The sequence below is a fragment of the Balaenoptera ricei genome, chromosome 10 (genome assembly GCF_028023285.1).
Source record: "Balaenoptera ricei isolate mBalRic1 chromosome 10, mBalRic1.hap2, whole genome shotgun sequence".
Lineage (NCBI taxonomy): Eukaryota > Metazoa > Chordata > Mammalia > Artiodactyla > Balaenopteridae > Balaenoptera > Balaenoptera ricei.
In genome coordinates this window covers 51,503,663-51,531,503 of record NC_082648.1, presented here as the reverse complement: position 1 = coordinate 51,531,503, position 27,841 = coordinate 51,503,663, and the positions used below count along the sequence as shown (strand labels likewise).

At 37.4% G+C, this 27,841-nt stretch overlaps 1 protein-coding gene across 4 annotated transcripts in view; it reads left to right on the top strand.

Moving 5' to 3' along the window:
- The window catches only part of TAFA2 (TAFA chemokine like family member 2), a 595,648-nt gene that overhangs the window by 532,749 nt on the left and 35,058 nt on the right, over positions 1–27,841 (top strand). For all 4 annotated transcript variants that reach the window (XM_059936391.1, XM_059936393.1, XM_059936390.1 and 1 more), the window contains 2 exons: positions 16,392–16,544; positions 17,655–17,779. In XM_059936391.1, coding sequence (XP_059792374.1) covers positions 16,392–16,544; positions 17,655–17,779 — 278 coding nt within the window. The remainder of the gene's footprint in view (positions 1–16,391; positions 16,545–17,654; positions 17,780–27,841) is intronic.

The window sequence follows — 27,841 nt, the reverse complement described above, 5'->3', positions numbered from 1 at the left end:
TCAGCTGTCCTTCTCCTCAGAAGGGCTTCATGAGAATGCTGATGCCACTGAGGTGAGAACAAACCACCAACCACATCTCACTCCCCATCAGTGCCACTACCTCCTGCTTCACCAGAGGTGTTAAGCAAATTGTCATTTCTATCAGTAGCAAACATTTACAGAATATGTACCGTGGCCAGAATCTGTTGCAAATACTTTCTATGTATTAATTAAGTCCTTAAGGCAGTGCTATGAGGCAGATACTATGATTTTTCTTCATTTTACAGATGAGGAAACTGAGCTGTAGAGACGTTAAGTAACTTGTCAAAGGTTATGTAGCTAGTAAAGAGCAGAGCTGGAATTTGAATCCAAGCAGCCTGGCTCTAGAATTCGTGTCTTCAACCACAGTTGACCCTTGAACAGGGTGGTGGTGAGGGACATCCACCCTTGGAGCAGCCAACCAACCCCATAAAACTTACAGTCCACACTCCGTGTACGTGGTTCCCACGCAGCCAGGATTCTGCTTCTGCAAATTCAGCCGAGCACCGATGGTGCAGTACTGTGGCATTTACAACTGAAAAAAATCTGTGTGTAAATGAATCTGCACAGTCCAAACCCGTGTTGTTCAAGGGTCAACTGTGCTATGCGATTATCTACTACATTATCTACTGACTCTTCGATAAGAGGGTAACTTGCTGAGGACTATATCCATAAATTAGTTTCATTTAAAACCACTGTCGGGCTTCCCTGGTGGCGCAGTGGTTGAGAATCTGCCTGCCAGTGCAGGGGACACGGGTTCGAGCCCTGGTCTGGGAAGATCCCACATGCCACAGGGCAACTGGGCCCGTGAGCCACAACTACTGAGCCTGTGCGTCTGGAGCCTGTGCTCCGCAACAAGAGAGGCCGCGACAGTGAGAGGCCCGCACACCGCGATGAAGAGTGGCCCCCACTCGCCCCAACTAGAGAAAGCCCTCGCACAGAAACCAAGACCCAACACAGCCAAAACTAAATAAATAAAATAAATAAATTTCTTAAAAAAAAAAAAAAACACAAAGAAAAAAACACTGCCATCTGTCCTATCTTTCATCCTGAAGAGTGTTCTTGCAAGGATAATAGGAGTCCTGGATTTGTATTAGTGATGATAATAATAATAGCCCATAACCACTGAACATTGTCTATGTGGTAGACACAGTGCTAAGAGCTTTATCTCCCTTTTTTAATTTAATCTTCCCGACAACATTGTGAAGTAGGCTTATTATTCTTGTTTTGCAGATGAGGAAACTTCAGCTTGAGTGTAAGAAACTTGCTCAAAGTTACACAGCAAGTCACAGCTGTGTAAAAGCCAGCATCTGTCTGATTTCCTCTTGAAACCACCAGATGCTCTGCCGCCTCCCAGCCAAAGGCTGCTTGAGCCTTTGATTCATTAATTAGTTTTGCTGGATGGTGTCCATTTTACACTGCCCATGAGGGCCTGTTACTGTACACGCTCACTTCGCTTTCAGGAGAAAAAAGGCAAATTATCAAAAGAACGAATTAACACCAGGGAACTTTTCCACAAAATAACATTCCTGGGATGCCACTTGGTTAGTGTTCACTTACTGCTACATTTCACACTGTGTCATGTGTTTTTTTGCATCCGTTTAAAGCTATACTTCCAACACACCCAAGGACTGGCTGCCTATAATCACGGCAAAGATTAAACTGAAAAGTTAAATGAGGCTTAGGATATAAATGTTTAAAGGAGCAAGATAACTGTTTTAGAAAGTTTTATGTTAGAAATATTTCAATATAAGGTTTTGGATAGTATATGTACTGTGGTTAAATATACACGTGTGTAAACAAAACAGAAATAAATACCTTTCTATATTGTTATTAAAGATGTCAGTGAAATTATAGAAATTTAAAACCGGAGGAAGCTTGGAGATCATTTAGTCTAGACCAGGAAACTAAGCAAGACCAATATTGCTGACTTGACTTGGCAAGCTTCCAAGAATCTTGCAAAATTCAGATTAAACATCATCTTCTTTACAAATTATTTCCTATCTCCCTTCTCACACCTGCCCCTTCCTGGGTGCAATTCATTTTTTAAATTATCTTAGTACATTCTGTGGCTATGTGGGTCATGGCCTCTTTATCACTTTATTTTACATGGCTCTCCCCGTCTCCTGCCTTCTAAACTCCTTGAAAGCAGGGACTGTTTTCCCTTCAGTTTTATATTCTCAGGAGACAGCGCAATGCCTGGAACTTAATCAGTGTTAGATGAATCTTCTAATGTGTGTGAATGAGTTTGCAGAGATCTCAGGGTTAGTTAGTAGTGGAGTGCAAATGAGGGCACAGATTTTTCCGACTCACCGACCAATGATCCTTCTACTACACTTTGCTGCTTCTCTATTCTAATTTGAATTTCCCATCATAAGTGAATTCTAAACCCATTTTTTAAAGAGGACATTATCAGAAGCTATCAATAACCGAAAAAGTTTAATTGATATGTCGGTGTAAAATTCCTACCCAGTGACTAGGTAGTACAGAATATAATTTCTCAAAGAGCTACTAGCATCTAAAAACTTTTTAAAAAGCCTTATCTAGTTTTCCTTAAAAATTTGACTTAGGATTTATATCCTTTTGATCTAGAGTGACACTCAGAACCTGGATGTTCCATACTGAAATTACTGAAGTGTTGAGGAAAGATAACCTAAATTTGCTTTTTATGTCAATCACTGGGAACAAAGCAAACCTTCCATGTGTGAGAGAAGATTTGGTTGGAAGGCAAAGATTTTGTTTATTCTTGAATAATACCAATTTCTTCTGTTTATAGATATCTTGCTGGCTTCAAAAAATACCTCAGATGTAGAAAACCTCTTAGTATATTGAAGGGTATGGAATTATGAATCTGCAAAATTAGATGCAGGAAATAGAAGTTCATCCTTCTCTCAGTAGATAATCATTTTTTAAAATTAAATTACTTCAGTGCCTCTATCTATCTAGATTTGTATGTGGCTTATAATATATTTTCAGAGTGGAAAAGAAACTTAAGAGATCCTTCTAATTTTGTAGTTAGGAAACTGAAGTCCAAATAAGTAAAGTGATTTTTCAAAGAGTTGTCCTGACCAATTTGGGACTGAAGTCAAGGTCTCCAGGGTCAGAGTACAATATCCCACTGCTTCTCTGATGAACAGGCTTTCACTGATTATGTTGGAAGTTTCTTCTATTATGTACAAATGCTACTGGTTGAAATACTTTTAGCTGACGTTACATTTTTTTCTTTAATACATGGTATTAAATGTTCTCCTATCATATATGGCCAACTTCCTTATTTTATGGATGATAAATTGTGATTTAGGGAGATAGTTAACTGAATTACCCAAAATTAAATAGTTTGTGGTAGTTCTGAAAATAGAATTTAGGGCTTCTGACCTCCCATTCCAGGGCTCACTGAGTGTATCTCTCTTCTTGAAACTCTACTTGGTTCTCCAACAGAGCAAATTAAACACATATCCACAAAATAGCAAGGTCAAATGTTTTTACAATTCTAATAAGTTCATCTAAGCCTAGACTTGAAAAAATGATTAAATTTACTGTTTTTTCTCTCTTGAGAATTCTTGTAGTAAACCATTTATGTATTCATTTATTCATCAGGCATATTGATTTTTCTATTATGGATCTCAAACTGTGCCTCAAGCTGGGGATTCGGAGATGAATAATCATGAGTTTGGGCCTCACAATTTAGTAGAGAGAAGAGAGATATAAAAAGTAAATATAGAAAACTGTCACAAGTGTGGCAAAATAAGTTAGAAAATGTTAGAGGACAGAGCAGTCCAGTCTACCTGAAGGGTTGATTAAATCTTCATTGAGTAGGTGTTACAGTGTTCTGAACTTTAAAGATGGGGTAGGTGTTCCCGTGGAGTAAAAAGTGGGACCAGCACTCAAGAAAGAGTGGAAGGTGCTGAGCAATGATATAATAAAATTATAAAAATAGTTTATATAACTTCCGCATAGGTTGCAGCAGGAGTGCCCAGGAAAGTGAGGCTGGAGAAATCAGAGTTGGCCTGATGTAAGGATACGTGTGCTATGCCCAAGAGTTTTGAATTTATCCTATGAAAAACAGTGAGCCAAGGATACTTTTATACCCTAGGCTTTATTTTAGAAAGACCTACTATGGGGCTTCCCTGGTGGCGCAGTGGTTGAGAATCTGCCTGCTAATGCAGGGGACACAGGTTCGGGCCCTGGTCTGGGAAGATCCCACATGCCACGGAGCAGCTAGGCCCGTGAGCCACAACTGCTGAGCCTGCGCGTCTGGAGCCTATGCTCTGCAGCAAGAGAGGCCGCGATAGTGAGAGGCCCGCGCACCGCGATGAAGAGTGACCCCCGGTTGCCACAACTAGAGAAAGCCCTTGCACAGAAACGAAGACCCAACACAGCCAAAAAAAATAAAAAAATAAAAAATAAATAAAAAAAACAAGCCCACAGCTATCATCATATGTAGTGGTAAAGAAATGGATGCTTTAAAAAAAAAAAAAAAAAAAAGAAAGACCTACTATGGTAGAATGTGTGTGTTTATGTGTGTAAGGGAACGATCTAGCAAATAGGGACCCTCATGATTATTCAAGGAAAAGATGCTAAGGATGCCTAGGCTAGGACAGTAGACGTGAGGTCGTAGAGGAGGGAGAGAAATTAAGGTGTAAAAGAGGCAAAATGAGAGGAATTTGGTGAGCAAAGAGATGTGGGGAGTTGGTAATGGAAGTGACATTGAACTAAAATTAAGAGAGCTCAGTACTAATCTATGATCTTGAATTAGGATTATGTTTTCTAACCATCAATTTCTTTTTTGTAAAATGGCAAAGTAGGACTTTATTAGACTTGAAGTCTCTAAAAATCAGTTGATTCTCTTTTAGATATTCACATTGTATATAAATAGATTCAAGGATTTAAGGCCTCCATAATAATTATAGCTAACATTTACCCTTTATCATATATCGTCATGAATGTTGACTCAGTTGATCCTCATTATAACCCTTTATGGTAGATGATAATGTAATTCCCATTTTACAGATGAGGAGCTGAGGCTTAATTTTTTCAAATCACATCTTTTATCTTCTGCGTGTCTTAGGCCACGTGGGCTGCTATAACAAAATACCAAAGAGTGGGTGGCCTATAAACAACAGAAATTTATTTCTCACAGTCCTGGAGGGTGGAAGTCTGAGATCAGGTTGCCAGCGCGGTAGAGTGAGGGCCCCCTTCCGGGTTTCAGACTTCATGTTGCATCCTCACATTGCAGAAAGGGTAAATTAGCTCTCAGGGCTCTCTTTTATAAGAGCACCAAATCTAATCACCTTCCAAAGGTCCCAAAGTTCCTACCTCTTAATACTATCACCTTGGGTATTAGGTTTTCAACATATGAATTTTGGGAGGACACAAACGTTCAGACTATAGTACTGCTCTTTTTATTCTCTGTGTAGGTTTTCTCATGAAGCACTTGGATTGTACCCAACTCCCTCCTAGGTCCATTACTAGGAATATTATTGCATATTAATTAATACTGGCTATTGTAACAGGTATAACACTCAATCTTATTGGTTTAACATAACCTAAGTTTATTCTTCGTGCATGTGAATCCAGTTAGTATCAGGAGGTAGATCTCTCCTCTACACAGTCATTCAGGGGCCCAGGCTGATGGTGACTCTTCAGGATCACCTTTGGCACTGACATCTATCTGAAAGGGGAAGAGAGAGAGTGGCTGATAGAGTGGGAGGTTTTTTGTAGGCCTGGTCTTGAAGAAGTATAACTCATTTCTGCCCCTCTCCCATGTGTTACATGCAAGGGAGACCGGAAAATGTAGTCTAGTTGTGTGCCCAGGAGGAAAGAAAAAGGAGGCTTGGTGAATAGGTAGATACTCTCTTTTAAAGGTGGGACTTGAACCTGGACCATCTGACTTCAGACTCCTCACCCAAACCACCGTGTTACATATTACCTTTTGGACTTGATTGCTCTCATGGAATCAACAGTAATCAAACTATTTTGTACATAAAGCAACGTGAGGATACAGGGTGACTTTATAGTGAATATTACACTGTGTAGTTAAGATTTGTGGCTTCATACAGGTAAGAAATAAATCCAAAATATAAATTTCATAAACTCTCTTCTCAGTTTCTCATTAAGTTCAGTGACTTAGTGAGGTTAATTTGTCAGTTTGAAGCAATTAAAAAAATACATTTTACTTCGACTTTCATTTTCTGATAGGTCTCGTATATTGTACCCATTGTAATGAAACTTAATCATTTCATAAACTCATAACACTTTAGAAATGGAAGGAACCTTTAAATTCTCTCTAAAACTAGTCTGATTTCCTCATTTTGCAGATAAGGATAGAGACTCGGGGACTTACTCAACGTTTCACTCTTCAGGGGCAAAATCCCATCTTTCTTTTCACTGCGCTTGCTACTCACTCTGTCATTTTCCTGAAGAAGCGCTTGGGCTGCCTGCCCTCCTTCCTAGCAGCACTTACAGGAATATTATTAGTCATAAAAGAACAGTGTGACTCTCACAGTGTTTAGGAATTGGGGATGTTCTGATTCTTCACATTTTGGGGGTATAATTTGGGATTAAGCAGGAAATCTACTTTTAAACGTTTGCCTTTAGAAACATTTAAAAGAATATTATGGATCATTTTCTCCTCGTAGTAATTGGAGTTGGTTATCTTTTGAAATGTCGATTTTCACTATGAGGTAAATATACGAAGGGAGACTGTTGAATGGTGAATTTCCTGGATCCTACTTTGAAGGTGGAAACTTGTGTTTTGCTCTTAAAAGTGGGGGTAGAAAATACTTCTTCTTTTTTTTTTTTAATAAATTTATTTATTTATTTATTTATTTTTGGCTGTGTTGGGTCTTCGTTTCTGTGCGAGGGCTTTCTCTAGTTGTGGCAAGTGGGGGCCCCTCTTCATCGCGGTGCGCGGGCCTCTCACTATCGCGGCCTCTCTTGTTGCGGAGCACAGGCTCCAGATGCGCAGGCTCAGTAGTTGTGGCTCATGGGCCTAGTTGCTCCGCGGCATGTGGGATCTTCCCAGACCAGGGCTCGAACCCGTGTCCCCTGCATTGGCAGGCGGATTCTCAACCACTGCACCACCAGGGAAGCCCGAAAATAATTCTTTTTTTAAAATTGAAGTCTAGTTGATTTATAGTGTTGTGTGAGTTTCTGGCATACAGCAAAGTGACTCAGATGTGTATATATATATTAATACACACTCATATATATATATATATATATATATATATATATACACACACATATATATACATACACATATATATATATGTTCTTTTTCATATTCTTTTCCATTATGGTTTATTCCAGGATATTGAATATAGTTCCCTGTGCTGTACAATATTTCTGATTGATAATTAGCTTTTGTTAATTTTAACTTTATCTAAAAAAAGGAAATATCCTAGTCAGTATATTATTTTTGGTTCAAAGAACAGAGATATCATCAAATTACGTCAGGAAAAAAAGGGGCTCACTGAAACCTATTCTATAAAATATTTCAGGAATTGAGGAAAAAGTTCAGGAAGACCTCAGGAAAGGCAGACACCAAGGCAGGTGGTGGAACTACCTACTTCTTTATCTCTTACCTTTGCACCTGTGCTTGTTTCCCACTCCTGTGTGTCCCCATCTCTCAGCACCATGAGGCTCGCACAAAGTGCTCCACAGGTGACCTGACTCCTGATGCCAAATGACCTTTGGACTCAAGTGCCCGTTTCCATGGGGCAATTCTGTGACTTTTAGTTCAAATTTCTAGAGAAATGGATTTGATTGGTCCAGTTCCTCTTTTTCAGAGCAGACCTTACCAGCAGAAGTTGTTGGACAGTTTATAAAGAGACCAATATTCTTTGAGGTTTGCCTTCCTCAACATCACTTCTCATTTAAAACGTGCATATAGAAGATGTTCATGATTGAGCTGAGGGGCAGTGAATCTAAAATTCCCCCAAGAATGAATCTTCTTCTGTTCTGCCTTTTTCTCTTAAAATAGACTGTGGGACATCCTCTGGTTGAGAGTTTGCTTTTGTTAACGGAGTACTGTTATTAGGATTATTATCGTTTGTGGCAATCTATTTTTCCCCAATAATTTTATTTTTTCCATATGAAACTAGAGCAGTTTTAGAAAACAAGCTCTGTAAAAATGTCATTGGCTTATTTCCTCCCCAATCATCCCGACTTCATAAATTATGTGAACTTTTGAAATTTCATTGAACTTTTTAAATGACCATTTCTTTTAATTAGATTGCTTCAGCATGAAAGTCTAAAAATGTGCCCTATTTTTTCAGTCTAATGAATTAAAGTGAGAAATTAGCTGTCTCAGAAAGTTTTTGTTTCAGCACATTTTTTCCATTCAAAGTGATTTACAGCAACCTAAATCCACTAACTAGCTTGCAATTCAGATGCCTATTGGTGCATGTAGGTGATGCTTTATTTCTGCTTAGAAGGTGTAATGCAGACTCTCTGGGGAGCTAGTCAAGCTGGGTAAAACTATTAAATAGGAGTGTACGGAGACAAACAAAATTTCAGAGTCAATGAGACAAATCGGAATACAAATAAGAACTGAAATCTAATGGAGAGGAAATCAAGTAGGAACAAATTCACAACTTGACGCTAAATTTACTCTCTTCTGTAGCTTGTGTCAGATTAATTTTTTTTACATGCATCTCATGTCAACACAATTATGTGTGTATACATATATATACATATATATATATACACATAGATTTTTAAAAATATTAAATTAGAACTTTTATAGAATATAGATCTTTCTCTAACAGCTATATCTTTTAAATTTATATGTTGTATCATTTTGGTATTCATTAATTACATTAATAGTTAAAATTAAAATAACATTTAAGTAATGCTATACAATTTAAAAGCAGTTTCACATACATGATCTCATTTGGTCTTTATAAGGACTTTATGGAGCTATCTTAGAGATGAACAAACCAGTTCTTTGAAAGGTGAATGGGCTTAAGCATTTACTCAAGTATAGTATAGGTTAGGGTAGACTTGCACTGAGACATTTCAGTTCCAGAGCCTATGTCCTTTCTAGGCTACCAAGCGTCACATGTAGGAACAGTGATACACTTCTTGCTTTCCTTCACATCATCTGGAACTATAGTCTACTGCATGTGCGCAGAGCTTTGTAGAAAAGGTGTTATATGATAGTGTTGAAGATCATGGTTTCTGAAAGCAAACTGCCAAATTCTCACCTCTGGTTTTGTCTATTACTATTTTACTTTGGGCAAGTTACTTACCGTTTCTCTGGCTCAGTTTCTTCATCTGTAAATTGGGGATAATTATAGTTTCCTCTTTAATGGTTGTTGTGATGATAAAATGGAATAGTGCATAGCATACAGTGAATATTCTATGGATGTTACTTAGCAAATACCACTATTCCTTAAATTGTTTCCAGAGTGAATGGATTATTCTTACATTTAGAATGTGATATGCATAGCTTTGTGCTCTTATTGACTAAAGGCCAGCAACCACTACTCAAGGTAAATGATTTGCCTAAATACTATTCTGTGAACCCATTTTTCATATTTATGTATATAGTTGGTTCACAGGTAATGGCTAAAATGTGACCATATTAACATATATATAAACATATATGTGTATATTAATTATATATAATTAAATGTGTCTATATAGGTATGTGTATATATATATATATATAATTTTTAAAAATTTATACACACATATAAACCAAATGCTATTCAGATTTTTTTTTCCTATAGAGAAGGTAAAAAATAGAAACAAAGATTTTACTAAAATGCCTTATAAGACTTCATTCCAGAGTATTCCAGTCATAATAGCTTTGCAAAAACATTTAGGAATCTTAAGATATGATTTAAGAGGCAGTCTCTTAAGGCCATGTTTCTGGGGAACCAGTAGGGCCGTATCCTATTGTTGAAATGATATATGAAGGTAATAACCTTGGAAGGCAACAATTAGAGCTGGGCAAGACTTGGTAATCCTGTTTTCATAAGAATTAAACCTATGTGCCTCTAGTGTCATTTCACAGAAATGTAGGAGGCAACATTTTGTATTAATGCATCACATTCAGGGAGGAGAAAATAGCAGAAAGGTGTGGGGCTTTTTGTTGTTTTGTTTTGTCTTTTGTGACTTGGGGATTGTGACATGAAGAAAATTGTTTGTTCTTTTTTCATTTAAATCTTCTCCAGGGGGTCTTACATCATTTTAGTATGACGATGATTGTCTGTGAAGTCTATTTTGTTAATTTGGAAAGCCCTAATATTTAATTAGATTAGTTTATCATGAGCTCTGTCTGACTCCGTGTAGAGAATTCTAGTAACTGCTTGAATTTTTTAGTCTCATTAACCTTTTAAAGGAAAACCACAGGAATTAGTTTTACCTTCTTAAATTGCTTGTTTACCATTTATTAAACACATGCCACTTACTAGCAGTTTACATGAAAAATTAGCCTTTGTCTACAAGAATTTGACATGAGAAGTTAAGATATATAGCAGATAAATAAGAAAACTATGTGTGTGTATATGTATGCCATGCTTAGGTGAACTAAATTTTGCTAGAAGATTCACATCCCTATTTTGAGATAGCTCATTTTACTTACCATATATACTGGCATATATAAAAATATTGAACAGTCAATATTCTCCCTACCCATGCCTTAAAACTCTTTGAGTGAAAGATTATCCATCCTTCCATCCACCCATATCCACCTACCTACCTACCTATCATCTATTCTATTTTAAAAAGGTTAATCATCCCCTTCTCATTCCCCCCCCAGAAAGCTTTACAACTTCAATTTTAATAAGAAGGACAAAGTCTGATAGAGATTTTTCACAAAATCCTATTTCTCACAAGGAAACTCAACCTGTGTGTCTGTGCATTTTATTCACAGGCAATGAAGAGAAAGGTCAGGGCAGAAAGGCCTTGGGTCTGTGAGGCTTGCTCTTCTGCATCACCTTTATTATTAATTCCTTAACATTTAGTCCCATATTCTCTGAAGGGGGAGGACATGCCTCTCTTCTTCCCAGTGCAGCTCCTACCTTATCCTTCTCTTCATTATACCATATGGGCATCATTTTACCTCCTTTCTTCTCAAAGAAGAAATAAGCACACTTTCTTCACCAGAGCTCTGACATACTGAACTTAGCCAACATAATTATCCAATTGTAAAATGACTCTTTACAGCCCTTTGAATTATATAAATATCTGAACAACATTTTCTTGTTTCTGTTCGTTCTGCATTAACTCAATAAGCTAGAATGATCCAGGTTTTGAGATATCATGTTTCACTGACTTATCCTTCAACTAACACATTTGACAGTATATATCCTACTGCACAACCTAGGAAGCAATGGAAAGTACTACTGTGTAGTCAGGGTAGGCTAAGTTTTGTGACAGTAACAAACAACCACCAAATTTTAGAGGCTTATAACACTTTAAGGTTTATTTCTCACTCATATGTCCATATGGTTGGCAGGGACTCTGTTTCATGTCTCTTTACTTGGGGACTCAGGCTGATATAGTCTCCACTATCAAGAATGTAATTGGTTGCTCTTGCTGGTGGGAGAAATCTGGTGAATGACACTAGCTATTAAAATGTCCACACAGACTGATATCCTTTGCTTTTGCTCCTAAGTTTAGCTTTCATTTCATTGGCCAAAGCAAGTCACATCACCGCATCTAGATTTAATTAATGGGGTGGAGAAGGACAGTTTTTCTTGTCAGGAAAAGTAGAAATGAATTTTGACATTAGCATTGGGAAGGGAAAACCAGGTGCAAATTTTTCACCTGTCAATTCCTTTCCAACATATGATAAAAATTTCCTTGTAACAAAGATGATAAAATGGCCCTGGTGGATGGTGCTGAAATGGTGCCTGCCTCTTTTCTCAGGATAGAGACTAGTGGAACCTCGCTGTGTGCTCCTGGCCTCTGCGGTTCTGTGGAAAAGAGAGCCCAGCCACCATCCAGCTCTTCCTGAAGCTCTCAGCTCGGTCCTCTGCCTACTAGCACCACTCTCTGAAGAAACCCTAATAATCTCTTGTCTCTAAACTGGCTTCCATTCAAAGACCTGCAGCACACATCTCATCATGACTTACATCTCTGTTTCCCTAAATTGCTATCAGAGCTCCAAGCATCCCAAATTATCTGTCATCACACAGACGTTTATTTCCATTTTGTTGTGTAATCCCACCCCTTCATTCATTCCACTGTGTCCTCTACAGTTTACTGGGTGCATCAGCCAACTCCCTGCCGGGCAGTCCTACTACTCTTTCCCAGTAAATTTCTTTTTCCTCTTTGAAATATATATTTCATATTCATTTTTTCTTCTCAAACATCTCTCATAGTTCATAGCAAAATGAGATGAAATCAGATATGAGACTTCATCTTCTCACCACCTAATCCGCTCACACCCACCTGACTCTGTATTCACGTATCTCACCTTCACTCTTAGGATTAAATGTCCCCACATGAATCTAATGCCAACCCCCCAGGTGCCCTCAGTCTCAATTCCTTATTTCCCTTCAAGAACATTCTTTTTTTAATTATCCATTTTCTCTCCTATATTGTCATTTTTTCTCAGATTTTTCCAGCAAGCAAGCGTGCTTTTATGGCATCCATTAAAAAAATTTCCTTGACCCTTTGCTTCATTCCAACTATTATTTCATCTCCTTCTTCCCTTCACAGAAAAAATCCTTGAAAGAAATTTTTGTAATTATCTGCAGTTTTACATCTCATTCTCTAATAAACTTACTATAATCATGCTTTTATCTTCATCATGCCATTAAAATGATTTTTATCTAGATCAAGTGCTAATAATGGCTAACACAGAGTACCTGCTATGAGGCAGGGAGTGTTCTAAATACTTTATACATATTAACTCATTTAATCCCCAAATCAACCATATGAAGATGGTGCTATTAATATCCCTCTTTTAGATATGAAAAAATACTTATCAGAGATATTTGATGATGTGCCCAAGGTTACAGTGCTGTTTGAAGAAGCTTAGATTTGAACCTAGCTACTCTGGTTTTGGAGGCTCTGTTTTAACTGCTACATCATATTATTTTTTTAGTAGACAATTATTTCGCTTCATTTATTAAACCTTTCAGCAACATTTGACATAACTGACCAATCCCTCTTTCCTGAAATATTTTATTCTTTGGTTTTCCATGCCTTTATCTCATGTTCTTTTTCTCTTACCTCATGTTCTGCTCCTTATCAGTTTTTTCTACTGTCTCCCCTCTTCCAGATTTAGGTTCTGGACTATTCTTTCCCTACTCCTCTATCGGTAGCAGTAGCCTTTCCATGGTAATTTAGTCCAGTCTATGGCTTTAAATATCACCTATCAACCTAGATCTCTTAAGTGTGTATCTACAGTCTAGATCTCTTCCCTAAGCTCCATTTCATAAATGTTGCTGCCTGATTTACATCTCTACTCCTGTGTATTATACGAATCTCAGGCTTAACACAGACAAAACAGAACTACAGTAATTCCGACCCAACCCAACTTTTGCCAAACTCCCCTTTCCCAGGCCTCCTCCATCTTCCAGAACCACCAAATTCTAATTCCTCAGGACAAGCTTAGGAGTAATCCTTAATTCCTCTTCCCCTCACAGCTCATACTCAATCCATTAGCAAGTCAAACCAACTCTACTCTGAAATATCCCTCATCTGGTTCTTCTTCCCAACCCTTAGTCTAGTCTGTGTCCCATCCTTCACCTCCTGAACTCCTGCAACCCCTTCATGACTGGTCTCCCTGCTTTCACTCTTGCTTTCTTCAGCCCATTCTCTAAAGAGCAGCTTGAGCAGACTTCTAAAGCATTAATGAGATGACAGCATTTCCACCCAAAGGCTTTCCCTTGCAACGAGAATAAAATCCAAGCTCTTTACCACGGCACCCCCGCCCCTACACCATCTTCCTACGTCTCTGACACATTGTCCTCAGCCTCTCAGTCGTTCAGCCACAGTACAGCTACACTGGCCATCTTGCTGTCCTGGGAACACACCACACATTTCCCCATTTCAGAACCTTGTCATTTGCTGCTCCTTCTCTTTGGAAAGTTCCTCCTTTCTTAGCTCTTCAACATGGAGGCTTCCTTCTCATCATTCAGGCCATTATTCAGGTTACCTCCTCAGGGAGGTTCTCCCTGAGACTCACGGGAATCTGCCTTCCCTCCCTGCTTGATTACTCTCAATCACATTACCCTACTGCATTTCTTTCAAGGAGCTAGAAAATCTAATATTGTCTTACTTAACCATTAGTACCTAATTATTATTTGTTTTCTCCACAGGAATATGAGCTCTTTGAGGGCAGGTCTATGTCCATCTTATACATTGTTGCATCCCCATTACTCAGAACCATGCCTGATATGTGGTATCGACTCAATTAAAATGTGCTAGGTGAGGTTCAGTGTAGAAAGCAGTGTTTTGACTCGTATAATATTACATAAAGCATTCAATAAATTAAAACAAACTGAATCATCCTTAGCTAAGAAAATATTTTCTAGAGCACAAGGAACAGAAATCCGGCTTTCAAGTTTTTAGCTTTTGTTTGATAGCCTTGTGTTTGAATCACACATGGAGAAATCCCCATTTGTATCTACCATGACAGAAAAATCTTTGTGATATTGGAAATGGTATCTGCTTCTTAACATTCTTTTGAGGATTATGTGTCAAAGCTGTATGTTACACCTGAGTTTCTTGGTTTCACATGGGGGATGAGGTGGACAATCCATGCGATTTGGTCTCTCTTAGAAGAAAAATCCAAGCAATCTAACCTGAGTTACTGCCTAGTGGTTCCTCATCTCTGAGGGGAAGATTGATATGAATGCATGATATACTCCTCTCATTTACAAAATTACCTCAGTATGTTTATAACATTAAACAACTTCATATGTCCTACTTTTCTATTTAAATTGTTTTTATATCAATCACATGTTCTTAAATTTCTGAAAGCATAACATTTCAACAAATGTTTGATTTTAAGCTGGTTTTATTTTTAGCAGATGGAAATTTTGCTTTATCATTTCACAGTAGGGTTAATTCTTTGAAGAAGAAATGCTGGGTAAAAAAAACAATGAAGGCAAACTCGAACCCTATCCTAATGTGATAAGTGAGGTCCAAAACTTTCAATCACCCAAACAGTTCAGTAGCCTTACTGTGAGGTTAAGAAAATGGGTAATGGAGCCTCAGAGCTTCGTGGACTGGGTTTTTCCACGCTAGGTATAAATCCATCCAGGTTCTGGTTGTGGTGATTGTCATTTGGTGGCAGTTGTTCCCTCAGGCAAAATTGAAAGGAATGATTTTTTTTTTTTTTTTTTCCCTCCTGAACAAGCATTTAATAGTCTTATTTCAGTTGGAAGCAGTAGTTGGAGAATAAGTTACAGGAACAGACAAACCAAAAAAAAAAAACCCCAAAAACCAAAAAACCCCACGTAACTTAAAGTGCTTCAGATTGCAAATGTAAACATGAGGGCGAGGGGAGGCCACCGAGCTCTCTCCCCTGACCTGAGACAGGAGGGTCACGTCATTGTCGGGTCCCTTTACCATCACCACCCTCTGATCTCAGCCCTGCGGGTGGGAGGGAGGGAGGGAATGTCAGAGGCAGGGAAGAGGACTTAAAGGAACGAGGGAAACACTTTGTAAACTTAGAACCAGGGTGCAAGGTGGGGGACAAGGGAGCTCCTGGAGCCCTTGCCTTGGCCAAGGGGTGGGGCCAGCCCCCCCAGGAGGTGCGGGAAATACTGCTGGCTTCGTGCCGCAGCCATCCCTGAGACTGGATGGAACGTTCAGGAAAATGGCAGCAATTTCAAAAATCACCCAGTTAGTTCATTTCCAGGGAAATTGAGCAGAAGAATCCTGAGGAAGTGGGTTCCCACCCTCTGCCTCCCTGATTTCTGAAAAGAATTTCCCTTCCTGGCCCTTACACTCACCCCTAGATGAAGAATATAACCTTTATCAACCCACCTACTTTGAGAATAAGGTTTGTCTCAGCCCTAGTACAGGGCACCTTGTCCAGGGGGTTCCCTTACTTTGATCAACATGTTGAACAAAAAGGTGTAAAAAAAAGTCATATGCAAATAAATATGTTTTTGATGATACCACACATTGCTTCTATATTTCAGACTGCTCTAACAGCTCATTCTAATCTAGTCACTAATTGTTCCTGCTTCACCAGGCATTTACTGACAGAAATGGTCCTACCACATTTAGCAAAGAGATCAAATCTGCATTATGGAGTCAGCATCATTGTATTTCTAGTTTCATGCATGGTGGATCCTTTATACAGTTATATTTAATGTGCTTCTAATTAAAAAGAAGGGGGGGGAGTATCCAAAGCTTTCTCAATGTTATCTCAACTTTTGTTTTTGTTTGTGCAGCTCACCATGTTAAAACGGGCACTTGCGAGGTGGTGGCACTCCACAGATGCTGTAATAAGAACAAGATAGAAGAACGGTCACAAACGGTCAAGTGCTCTTGCTTCCCTGGGCAGGTGGCAGGTACCACACGAGCTGCTCCATCTTGTGTGGACGGTGAGGCTTCTTCCATTGCTCTTTGTGGTAGGGTAGACGAGGACTGCTTAGAACTGGAATCCCACTGTGATGCCGATGACTGGGGTTAATCCTGGGGGACCGCACCATCAACCATGTGGTTGGTACAAGGTCACTTGAAGAGCATTTTGAAATCTAAAATCTATTGGAAGGTGGTCTAAGATCTTATGCGGTTTTGTAGCAAAAAGCATTATAATGAGGTTCCAATAAGTCCATGTGCCTCTTTCTTTGATACCATGAAATATTGATTTGCCAGTGGAGGGCGAGTGTGTGTGTGTGTATAAATTATTTGGCAAAGGAGAAATGAAAATAGATGATTAAATAGTGTGGGTACCTAAACACATGGCTGGTTCTTAACAATGAAAAAATAAACACCACACAGATGAGTGAATGTTTAGCTGTGGATAGAATTCACATGAAATATTTTTATAGAGATTTATCAAAATATTAATTTCTTTCTTGGAGGATTCACCTAATTACAATAGGATATAAATATTTATGTAGGTCTATATAATTGATGTTATCATAAATAATAATGTGTTAAGTGCACATATTTTCATGGTGCATTCCTTGTGATGATAGTTACTGCCCAAAGTAAAAAAAGATTGTGTTAAATTGAATGCCTTCCTGATTTTAGCCTACTTGTGGGAAATATTACATTGATTCTAAAATATTGACTCTGGTCATGGACTCACTTTCTTATATGTTTATGTAAATCAACGCATGCATGTATCCACGTAGTTTCTTTCCAATATGTTAATGTCCATGAAGCCTATATGTTTGCGTGAAATATCCTTTAAAAATGTGCTTAACATTAACAATACTGTATTATACACTTAACATGAGATCTACCGTCTTAAAATTTTAAGTATTCTTACCACAGTAAAATAAAAATTTAAAAAATATTTTTAGTCATAAAATCTAGAAAGATTTATTCCCTTTGGACAAAAAAAAAAAAAAAAAGCATCCTTCAAAACCCCATCAGCCCAGTGGTGGGAAAAATATGTGGCTTTTGTTCCTCTTTAAATGTGCACCCAAAGAATTAACAAGCCCAAATAGAAAATATTAAATTGATTTTTCTATCTCCTGTAGCTTCAATAGTGGAACAGAAATGGTGGTGCCATATGCAACCATGTCTTGAGGGAGAGGAATGTAAAGTTCTTCCAGATCGGAAAGGATGGAGCTGTTCCTCTGGGAATAAAGTGAAAACAACTAGGGTAAGTGGACAGCCAGCCTGTGAAAGCAAAAAGTCTCTCAATTAATAGAGCACGGAGCATGTGCGGTGACATCTTTAAGTGGTGGTTGTAGGATGAGAGGTAATAGTTTTCCATAGTACGTTTTTTTTCCCATTTTCTCCCTGCTTCATTTTTTCATAGCACATTTTTATTTTACCCAGAATAACATCTTCTGTAGATTGACATCAACTGTCATATTACCTAATAATTAAATACTCTTTGTTCCTTCATGAGATACTGACAAAAATGTGAACACCCCCGCCCCAAGGATGCGTGTTAAATGCTGGGAAGGTGACCCCAATCCTTCATTCTTCTGATGGATAGTAATCTGAATAAATTCTGAAAAAAAAAGAATTTGTATACGACTCAACAAACATTTCCCAGTTAATATTCTTTCATTTTTATGAGAGTAATTATTTTGACCTCCCGATTTCTGGATCAATAAATAGTTTTCTAATGGTTAAGTTTGTAATCATTGTAATGAGTTATCGAGAGGAGTTTTCACATCTCAGGGTCAATATAAAAGGAATGCTCTTCAGGCAGTGAGGTATCTCAGCTTGCAATGACTGATTTCTGGGGGATAGGAGAGAAGTGAAAAATAGCTTTATTCTTTCATTTTCTAATTACGTCCATGGATATTCTGGACTGGCAGAATTTAAATTCTTTGTGGAATCAGCAAATGAAAGTTTTTTCTTATTTTGCTTTTTGCCCTAAGGGGAAAGCTGACTACTGTTTAGAACTGGATAACTGGGGGCTAGAACAGAATAATGTTTTATAAAAAGGGGTTGCTTTATATAATAAAACGTAACATAAAACTAGAGACTGTAATTTACAGTATTGATTAACAATAGCAGTTTTTTTTTTTTTTAAACCTTGTGTGGACATATTCAAGAAGATTATTTTAAAATCCCATCAGATATATAATGTTGAGTAATATCTTTAGTGCATTGACTATTCAGACATACAGAAAAGTAACCAAGTTTCTAATAAATAATAACTTTATATTTTGTCAGGTGATTCATGACTCTAAACTCGTCAGTTAAAGGCTGACACTCTTTTCCAGAATCTGTGGAGTGCATGATCAGTTAATTAGAATAACTGTATTATTCAGTTAGCACATGATATAATACATATTGATTTGTTAAAACCATTCTGGCAATGTAAAATTTCCTTATAAGCTATTTATAGCATGAAAAATTTTTTCCTAACACTATTAATCCTTAGTTTAAAATAGCACTCATGCAAATGCCTGGAGATTTAAGATTCTGAAACAATTTTTTTTTTAAAAAATAGTGAGTTCTCTACATCTAAATTCTATGTTTTTATTACATCAGTGGGTATGAGAAAGCTAACACTTATTAGATACTTAAAACATATGCCATATACTGAACAATGTGCTTCATGTGAATTAGCTCATTTAATCCTCTTAATAGCCCAGTGAAAGAGGTAATATTATTATCTCCTTTTACAGCTGAGCAAACCAAAGCTTTAAAATGTTAAGTGACTTCCCAAGGTCATATAGCTAATTAATGGGAAGTTAGGGATCAAACCATATATTTTCATTCCAGAACCTAATCTCTTAACCTGTAGTTTATACTAGATCATTTAATTTATTCTTAAGTAATAGTGATGAAAGTTTCCTATAATTCTGTTCATATAAAGTAGACTTGTAAAAATATTTTTAGCTTTTTGGATCATTGAAATGAAAAGGTCGGGAGCATGTGATCTAAATTCTCATAATAAATTGTTTTAGAAGTGTTGCTTCACTCCCTGTTGGGCCATATTCTCAATAGTTCAAATGTAAAATTGAGTCTCTGCTTCACAAATTCTTCATAATGTAATTAAACAAGATGGATGAAAGACTGAGAACTTGTGAGTAGGGAAGACCACATCTAGATCCTCTAGTTTGTTTTATTTATAAATTCATATAACTTATATATAGTGGATTGCCCTTTCTATTTTTCCTTCATCTCCTTTGCCCTGGAGAACAGCTGTTAATGGAAGACCTCATTGAAGATACTGTAGAGAGGATTCATGCAATAGTGGGTGTTTGTATTAAATTATCTTAAAAATTCCTTCCAACCCTGAGAGTCTATGATTCTCATTTAAAAAGGAAAAATCATTATATATAAGAGAAGATAAGAGGGCTTGAGAGAAGGAGCTTCTTGAGTACCATCAAAGTAAATTATTGTTACTTTTTCCTTCACAAGTAAAAAGATTGCTGGTGAAAATGAAGCTACTTGGACATTTTCAACTAAAGGAACATCATGGCACTTCAAATGGCTGGGCAAAATGATGTTCAATTACAAATTAGTTTGGCTCCCAAAACAATTAGGTGAATTTCCCTGAGGCCCCAAAGAAGCAAAGTTGTCAAGGTCATCATGTTATTAGTGTTCTGCCATCTCCTTTGAAATAGTCCAAAAAGTATTGGAGATGAGACAAATTCTTGAAATAGTTCTGGCACAACATTACTTTGCCCACAGTGGAAGTGTTGGATAGAGGTAGGTTCTGCCCTACATAAACAGCAGCAATATTATTGAAAAGAAATCTGATCACTATTTTAATCACTGGTGTTATTATCTACTTGCCGGTCTTGAATAAGGTAGCCATGGCTGTGGTGAGCCAAGAAGCCACTGAAGCCCTGATTTGGCAGGTCCTAGCCACAAATGGGAAAGTCTAGAAGTTAAGCAGGAATAGGCTATAAAAGTACCTGAAGAGCTGCTCTCAGCAAAAAGTCGTTTGGGTTCCTTACGCAAGATATGTTGGTCTTATGGGATTATCACTGCAAGCAAAATGGCTCGAGCAATGAATAAAATGTGCAGTAATGTACATCCTCCTTCATAACTGCCCGTATCCAATCTGGAGTGCTCTGGTAAATTTAATGTTAGAAAAAAAGCAGTCAGCCAGAAACATCAATGAGGCTTGCTTGGCCTCAGCAGAGATGCATGGTACTTTCCAGAATTGACTACAGATCAGGGGCTGGGTGAATTTCTCATTTAAGACTAATTTGGAACTTACATTGTACTTCCCATAAATGCTAATTATATCCTCCTTCTGTCTTTGTACTAAATTCAGGAGGCTTATTGTCATGACCCATTTTCTATTTGTCCTAACAAGGGGAAAAGGCAAAGAATAGACAGCCTTTGTTAGAAGAGCAATATTTGCATACATGCTCTTCAAGACCCCAAACATTTAGTCTGCAGAGAAAGGAGGGTGCTACATTGTTTCCCAAACCCTACTTCTCACCTTAAAGCTGGAAACTAATGACTGCGTATGACATCTGTAACCATCTACTGTATTACTTTAAAGAACTCCTAAGTTAAAAAGAAAAAAAGGAAAAGCCATGAAAGCCTTTTGATTTCAAACTCACTTTCAAAGATAAATAATAAAGAACTTTTCAAAGAGTCATTAATAAAAGAATAGTCTTCCCAGTGTGAAAAAGCACATAATTATATGCTGATTATATAATAGAAAAGTAGCAGGGGGGAAAGGTGCTGTAGAGCTTGTAAGAATTGAGAAAAAAAACTGATAACACTGTTAGAATCCTCAGAAAAAACAGACTGTGATTCATTTCTTTTAATGTTTTGATACTCTTTCTCTGTGGAATATCTCCTAAAAGAAGTCACATTCTGATTTTAGGATTTACAGCCCTTGGCCATTGGTATGGACTCCCGTTCTTACCTAAGGAAAAATGAACTAAACCTGATATAAGATTTTTATATTTTCATTAGAAATATTATCTTTATGAATCATGAATCCTCATATGCTTAAGAAGACATTTTCTGAGTAATTTTTAACTAATTGGAATTCTTTCATCTTTACTCATTTACCTAAAGTGCGTTAAGCAGATAAGAATTCTGTAGTTTTTTAATGTCCCTTCAAACATAAATGGATTTTAAGGGCATAAAATATGATTTTACTTTGTTGTATAATGCAATGAAAATCAACAAATGTTAAAAAATTTCCTGTGCATAAATATTCTACAATAAGAATGCTCATATTATAATCAAAGCAACAAAATCAAATATGAAAGCATTTACTTAGCTCTTAAAGTGCGCTGGGCACTCTGCTAAGTGCATCGCAGGTATTATCTTATTTAATTTCCCCAACCACAGTAGTTACTAACTAGAACACAAAGATATACATAGCATGATGCCTGCCCACCAGGAGTATGCCCTTGAGTGGGGGAATGAATAGTAGACGACTGCATTATTCTTTTGTTATCCATATGCAGCCCACTAACAATAAACATTGGAATCACTGGTAAATATACCTCGAGTAACATTGTTATAAAAATGGGGGGGTTCAGCTTCCTCATCTGCAAAAAAAGTGAGGATGTTGAGCTAGATTCAATTTCAAGTTCCTCTAAACAACATTTATTCTTTGATTCCTTGTGCCAAGGACATTTCTAACTTCCTTTCCAGCTAAATTTATATGACACTAATAACTGGCTAATCTCAGAAGAGAGGTAAGTGTTAGGTTTTTCATCCTCTCCCTCTAAGGGAGAAAAGAAATAGCATCTTAGGGTGTTTTGTTGATTGAAGCCTCAAGTCATCCCCTTCCAGATGCTGCCTGATTTTACACCAAGACTTGGTGACTCTGAGTTGGTGGGTCTGAATGGTGTCCAGGGGTGCTACTCCAGGTCCAAGGCAAAGGAAGAACACAAGAGGAGAAAAGTTCATTTTCTCACCTTAAGGAGGTGCAATTTGTGAATTATTCAATCACAAGCTCTCTTCTTGTCTTGTAAATTTAACATAGACTTAGGGTAGTGTGGTCCTTTTTTGATCAGCCCTTTCTAACAGACACATTCCCCATTCTTTTGTCTTCATCTCACCTCTGACCAGGCCCTAAATTGCACCCTGGTCCACAGGACAGAGCATGACAACTTTTAGGGTTGTGGTTTTCAAATTATCTTGATGGTACCTAAGTAAGAAATACATCTTACACTGTGATCCAACATGTACACAACACGCCCACACACATACACTCATGCACCCCACGCTAAAATTAAAGTTCTGATTTTTTGGTTTTATTTCCTTCCTTCCTTTCTTCCTGCTTCCTTCCTTCATTCCTCCCTCTCTTCCTCCCTTCCTCCCTTCCTCAACCCCATAAATTGATTTTATAACCCACTAATATGTTACAACATGCAGTTTGAAAACCACGGCTTTAGAAGCGGTATTTGCCTGCTTCTCATTGTTGGCTCCATGGAAGTGGTAGCCACTGCTAACTTGCAAAGATGCAAACTACTGAATAGACAGTTTTCAAATCAATTCATCTTTTACATTTTAAATATTTTTAGTCAATATTTTGGGGTAAAAATTTCATAAGATCTTGTAAAATATAGATTTCATGGGGAAAATGTGTATACTGGATACATTCTTCCATTCAACGAGTGTTTATTGTCTTCTATTGTTGGGTGCTATTCTGGGTTCTGGAGCACAGCACAGGGGAAAAAAAGAGACAGGATCCCTGCCCTCATAAGGCCTAGATTCCAATAGGGTGCATTGGTTTTCTATTGCTGCCTTAGCAAATTTAGTGACGTGTTACAACATCCATTAATTATTTGTAGGTCAGACTTCCAGGCACAGCATAGCTCGGCTATTTGTCTGCTCTGAGTTTCACAAGGCTGAAATCAACGGGTGTGCTTCATCTTTTCACAACAGGGCTGTGTTTCTTTTCTGGAGGCTTTAAGGGAGAATCTGCTTCCAAGCCCATTCAGGTTATTGACAGAATTCGGTTCCTTCTAAATGTAGGAATGAGGTTTCTACCCCTCCAGTAGCTGTCATCTGAGAGCCTCTCCCACCTGCATCAGAATATCTGCTTTCTCCATTGCCTCCTTCATCTTCAAACCAGTCAGGGCACACTGAGTCTTTCTTACACTTCGAATCTCTCCGACGTCCCCCTTCCACCATTTCTCCTCCGCTTTACTCTTCTGCTTTTAAAAGCTCAAAGGATTACATTTGTCCCGCCCAGATAGTCCAGGATGATTACCCTATTTTAAGATTAGCTGATTAGCAACTTTAATGACATTGTCCCTTCACAGCTGTGCTAAGATTAGTGTTTATTTGAATACCTAGGGGACAGGAATCTTGAGGGTATATCTTTAGAATTCTACCTATCAGACAGGGGGAGACAAAAATTTAAATATATGAGTAAAGTAAAGAATATGTTAGATGGTGGTAGTTGCCATGGGAAAAAGTAAAGCAGGGAGGGGAAATGGAGAGTGCTGAGCCAAGGGAGTTTGCATACTGAAGTCTCCAAGGAGACTAGTGTGGCTGGGGGGAGTGAGCAAGGTAAGTGGTCATATTTCGGATTAGAAAGGTATTATGAGTCACATCACTATAGACCTAAATTTTTGTCTTGAGCAAATAGAATGAGGAAGTTGACATTAGGTGAGGTGGAGAAAACTGTTGGGAGAACACGTTTCATGTTATACATTAATATCCATTAAATCTAGGTTATTTAACTTAATAGAAATTTAAATATGGTATAACATCTTGAATTTGATATTTATTAAGATAGGTGAAAATTTTTTACTACAGTAAGAAAAATGTAGACATTGAAATTCATATCAGAAAAGATTTAAAATCTCAAATGATATGGACATTTGAAAAAAGCACTTAAGGAACTATATAATTACTATAATGACATTAAGTTTTAAAAAGAGATGTGGACAGAAACAAATTTTTTTTCTCAATTAGATTTGGGTCCAAGGGTAGAAAGAACACCAAGCTAGGTGTCCAGGAAGTAGCACTACTAAAAGTGACATTTTAAACCTAGTATTTTAAACTTAAGAGCTGCTTACTTAATTAATAATAATTTAATAGATCCAGGAGTATCTCCCTTGTTATTTCTTTAGAGAGTTATTGGAAATTATTGCAAAGACTTTTAAAAATATATCATAAGGAAATATATTCCAAAACTTGGCCTATATTTTTACAATTAAAATGAGAAATGGGCAACATATGAGTGCTTTGATGTTCCTGTAAGATTTAAATGCTTCTACAGTACTTGAGCCAGGTATTTATTTGTAGGTGTTACTCTGAATATTATACTCATAATCTTATAATTAATTGTGAATGTTTGTACATTGAAATAGAATCTAGTTTGGGCATCATAAAATCTCATTAGCACTGTGAAGTACATCTTTAGGCTCCTGCCTAAACAATATCCTGTCTGTAATCTGAGGGCTAAAATTCTGTCAGGGATTTATGTTTAATATTGAGGAGCTTGCTATTTGTTCAGAGGTAAGTATTCCTGCGAGAGGCAACACTCATCTGTTTTTGGTTATCTGGAGAGCCCTAATCAAAGAAAAATAGTACCTCATAAGCCCTGGGAGAATAGAACAGGAAGTTCAAGTATCCCTAGCTAGCGGGGATTCTATGCCTTTTTCTTTTTCTGGGGTGGGTAAAAGCCATTCTATTAAAAAATATTATCTTCCCTGAATACATTCTCCTGTGGCTCTTTCCCTTCTCCTCACACATTTTCTATGGATTTGAAATCCCTTAAGCAATGATTTCAGATCCAGTTTTATGCTCTTTGGAGAGTGGGGTAAATTTTCCCTCAAGCTCAGAATTCCAGATGCTTTGTGCTGAGACAGCTATGGTCTAATTCCCAACTCTCTCTAAGATGAGAATGAATCCCAGCTCCCTGCTGGGCAGTCTACCTCTGAATAATGGCCAGCTGGTTGTGCAGTGTGCTTAATACAAGGGCAGAGTTGAGCTTAACTCTATAATGGTTAGACTTCACTGTGGTACCCAATAAAGTTCTGGACACCAACTTTCAGTGGGTGAGAGAAAAAGCTTACATAAAAGGTTTTGTAGATATTTACCTCAGAGAATGGAAGCACTAGGAGTAACATGTTTTAAATTATTTGAAGATATATCATGTGAAAGAGAAACATTAGACTTGTTCTGTGTGACTACAAAGAATAAAATTAAAGACAAGGAATAACTCTCTTGGTGTCAGCTCAACATGATGTTGAATGGGATAACTTGGGAAATCGTAAGTTCCTCATTTCTGGAAATCATCAATTTGTGACTTAAAGGATGAGCAGAAAATCAGAGTTGACTAGTTCAATTTACCACAACAAACACAAAACAGCTTATGCAAAGGCATTGAGGTATAAAAGATCATGTCTTACTCCTGGAATTGAAATCAGTTTATGGGGTGATTTCATGTGTGTGAGGGGAGTGGGGTGATGGGGAACCCCTGGGTGGGGAATCATGATGGCCTTTTAACTGCCATGCTTAAAGATTTGGATGTTATTCTCTAAGCAATGGTGAACCACTGAAGAACCTTAAATAGGAGAGGAGGAGGGTCTGATTTACACTTTACAAAGTCTATTTGGCTGCAATGTGTCAATTGTAGGGAATTGAGGAAAGTATGAGATAACAGGCTTGAACTAAGATAGGAAAGTGATACAGTGAGGGTGTCGAGGGGTGGGAAGGAGAATCAATAGGGCTTGGTAACTAATTGAATATGAGAGGTTAGTGAAAGAAAATTCTAGAAATACTCGTATTTCTGGCTTAATCAATTTGGTGATATTAATTGATAAAGATACAATGAGGTGGAGATATCAAGTGTATAGTTTGATATATAGCCCTAGAAATCAAGACAGAAGTCTGAGAATAGTCATCCCCTAGATGATGTTGGAATAATTAATTTAAAAGGCTCTCCCAGAAGGAATGTGTTGAAAGGGAAGAGCATCAAAGACATTTTAGCAGGTAATGTAGAAGAAGGTACTTGCTAAGCAACATGAAGTGTGGACAGAGAGATAGGAAAACCAAGAGACCAGAGTCTGGGAGAACACAGAATTCCAGAGAGCCAGGACTGTCAGTTGATACAACAAGGATATAGAACCTACAGACAGATTATGTGGCCTTTAAGTTTCTTTCTGGATGTGATATTTGCAAGAAATACTGGAAATTCATGATCTGTTAGCTGAATATTATTTACTGTCATAATCTTAATACTTGCCTCCTAGTTGGATGGTGTCACTGGTAACACATTGTAAACTGCAGAATATGCATCTATTTAAAATAGAATGGAGTGTTAGAAACATTTTAAAAATAAGAATATGAATCCCTTTAAAATAAGAATATGAATCCCTTTAGCAGAGTTAACAAACTCCATTCAAGGGATGCCTATCCATTCATTTGTTCATTCACTCTGTAAAGATCAATTGTAGGTCTGCTATGTGGCACTGTGCCTGATATTGTGGTAGGCTTTGGAATTCAAATTAAAAAAAAAAAAAATCATGACTCTTTGCTGTGCAAGGATTCACAGTCAATTGGAGAGAAAGTCAATAAATCACTGTCATGTGCAGAAGTGGTAGGACAGAGGTTTGTACAGGTGCCACTGGAGTCTATTGGCAGTTTAATATTGCGTGGCCTATAACCCTCCTAAAACAAATGGATGACAGATTTTGAGGCCATTCAAGGCAATTTATTCAATAATTTGTCTCCTTAGTATATAGTGACTAAGTACAATGAAAATATTATGTTCTGCAATGTCAAGATTCAATTAAATTGTTTTCCACCTTTGCGTCTGGCATTGTACTACCGTAAGAAAATGAAAATCCATTAAGATGCTTTCTCAACTAGACTACTTCCCTCTTGATGAACTATTCATAGAGACAACACTGAATGAGTACTTTTTGGATTAGACTTTCGAATCACTTAAAAATTTTCTATTAGTTATAAAATATGAGAGAGGGGAAGGAGAAGGATTTTGTGTATGGGACCATAGTAATAACTCTCATTAAACTGAAAATAATTTAAAATTGCCACCCACAAATAAGAATATTGGAACCTTATAACATGGCACATATTTATTAATGCTTTAAGCTTATAGAACACTTTAAAAATCTTTAAGTAAGATATATTACTTACAGCAAAATCAGCCATTCAGTTGAAATGTCATCTAATAATAAAACTCAAATTGCCACATTAAAGCAAAGAAGCCAAAATCTTTATAGTTTATACTAAGCCAGGGTATTCCATTTATATAATGTTTAGTATCGAACTTGTTACAGACAAGAGC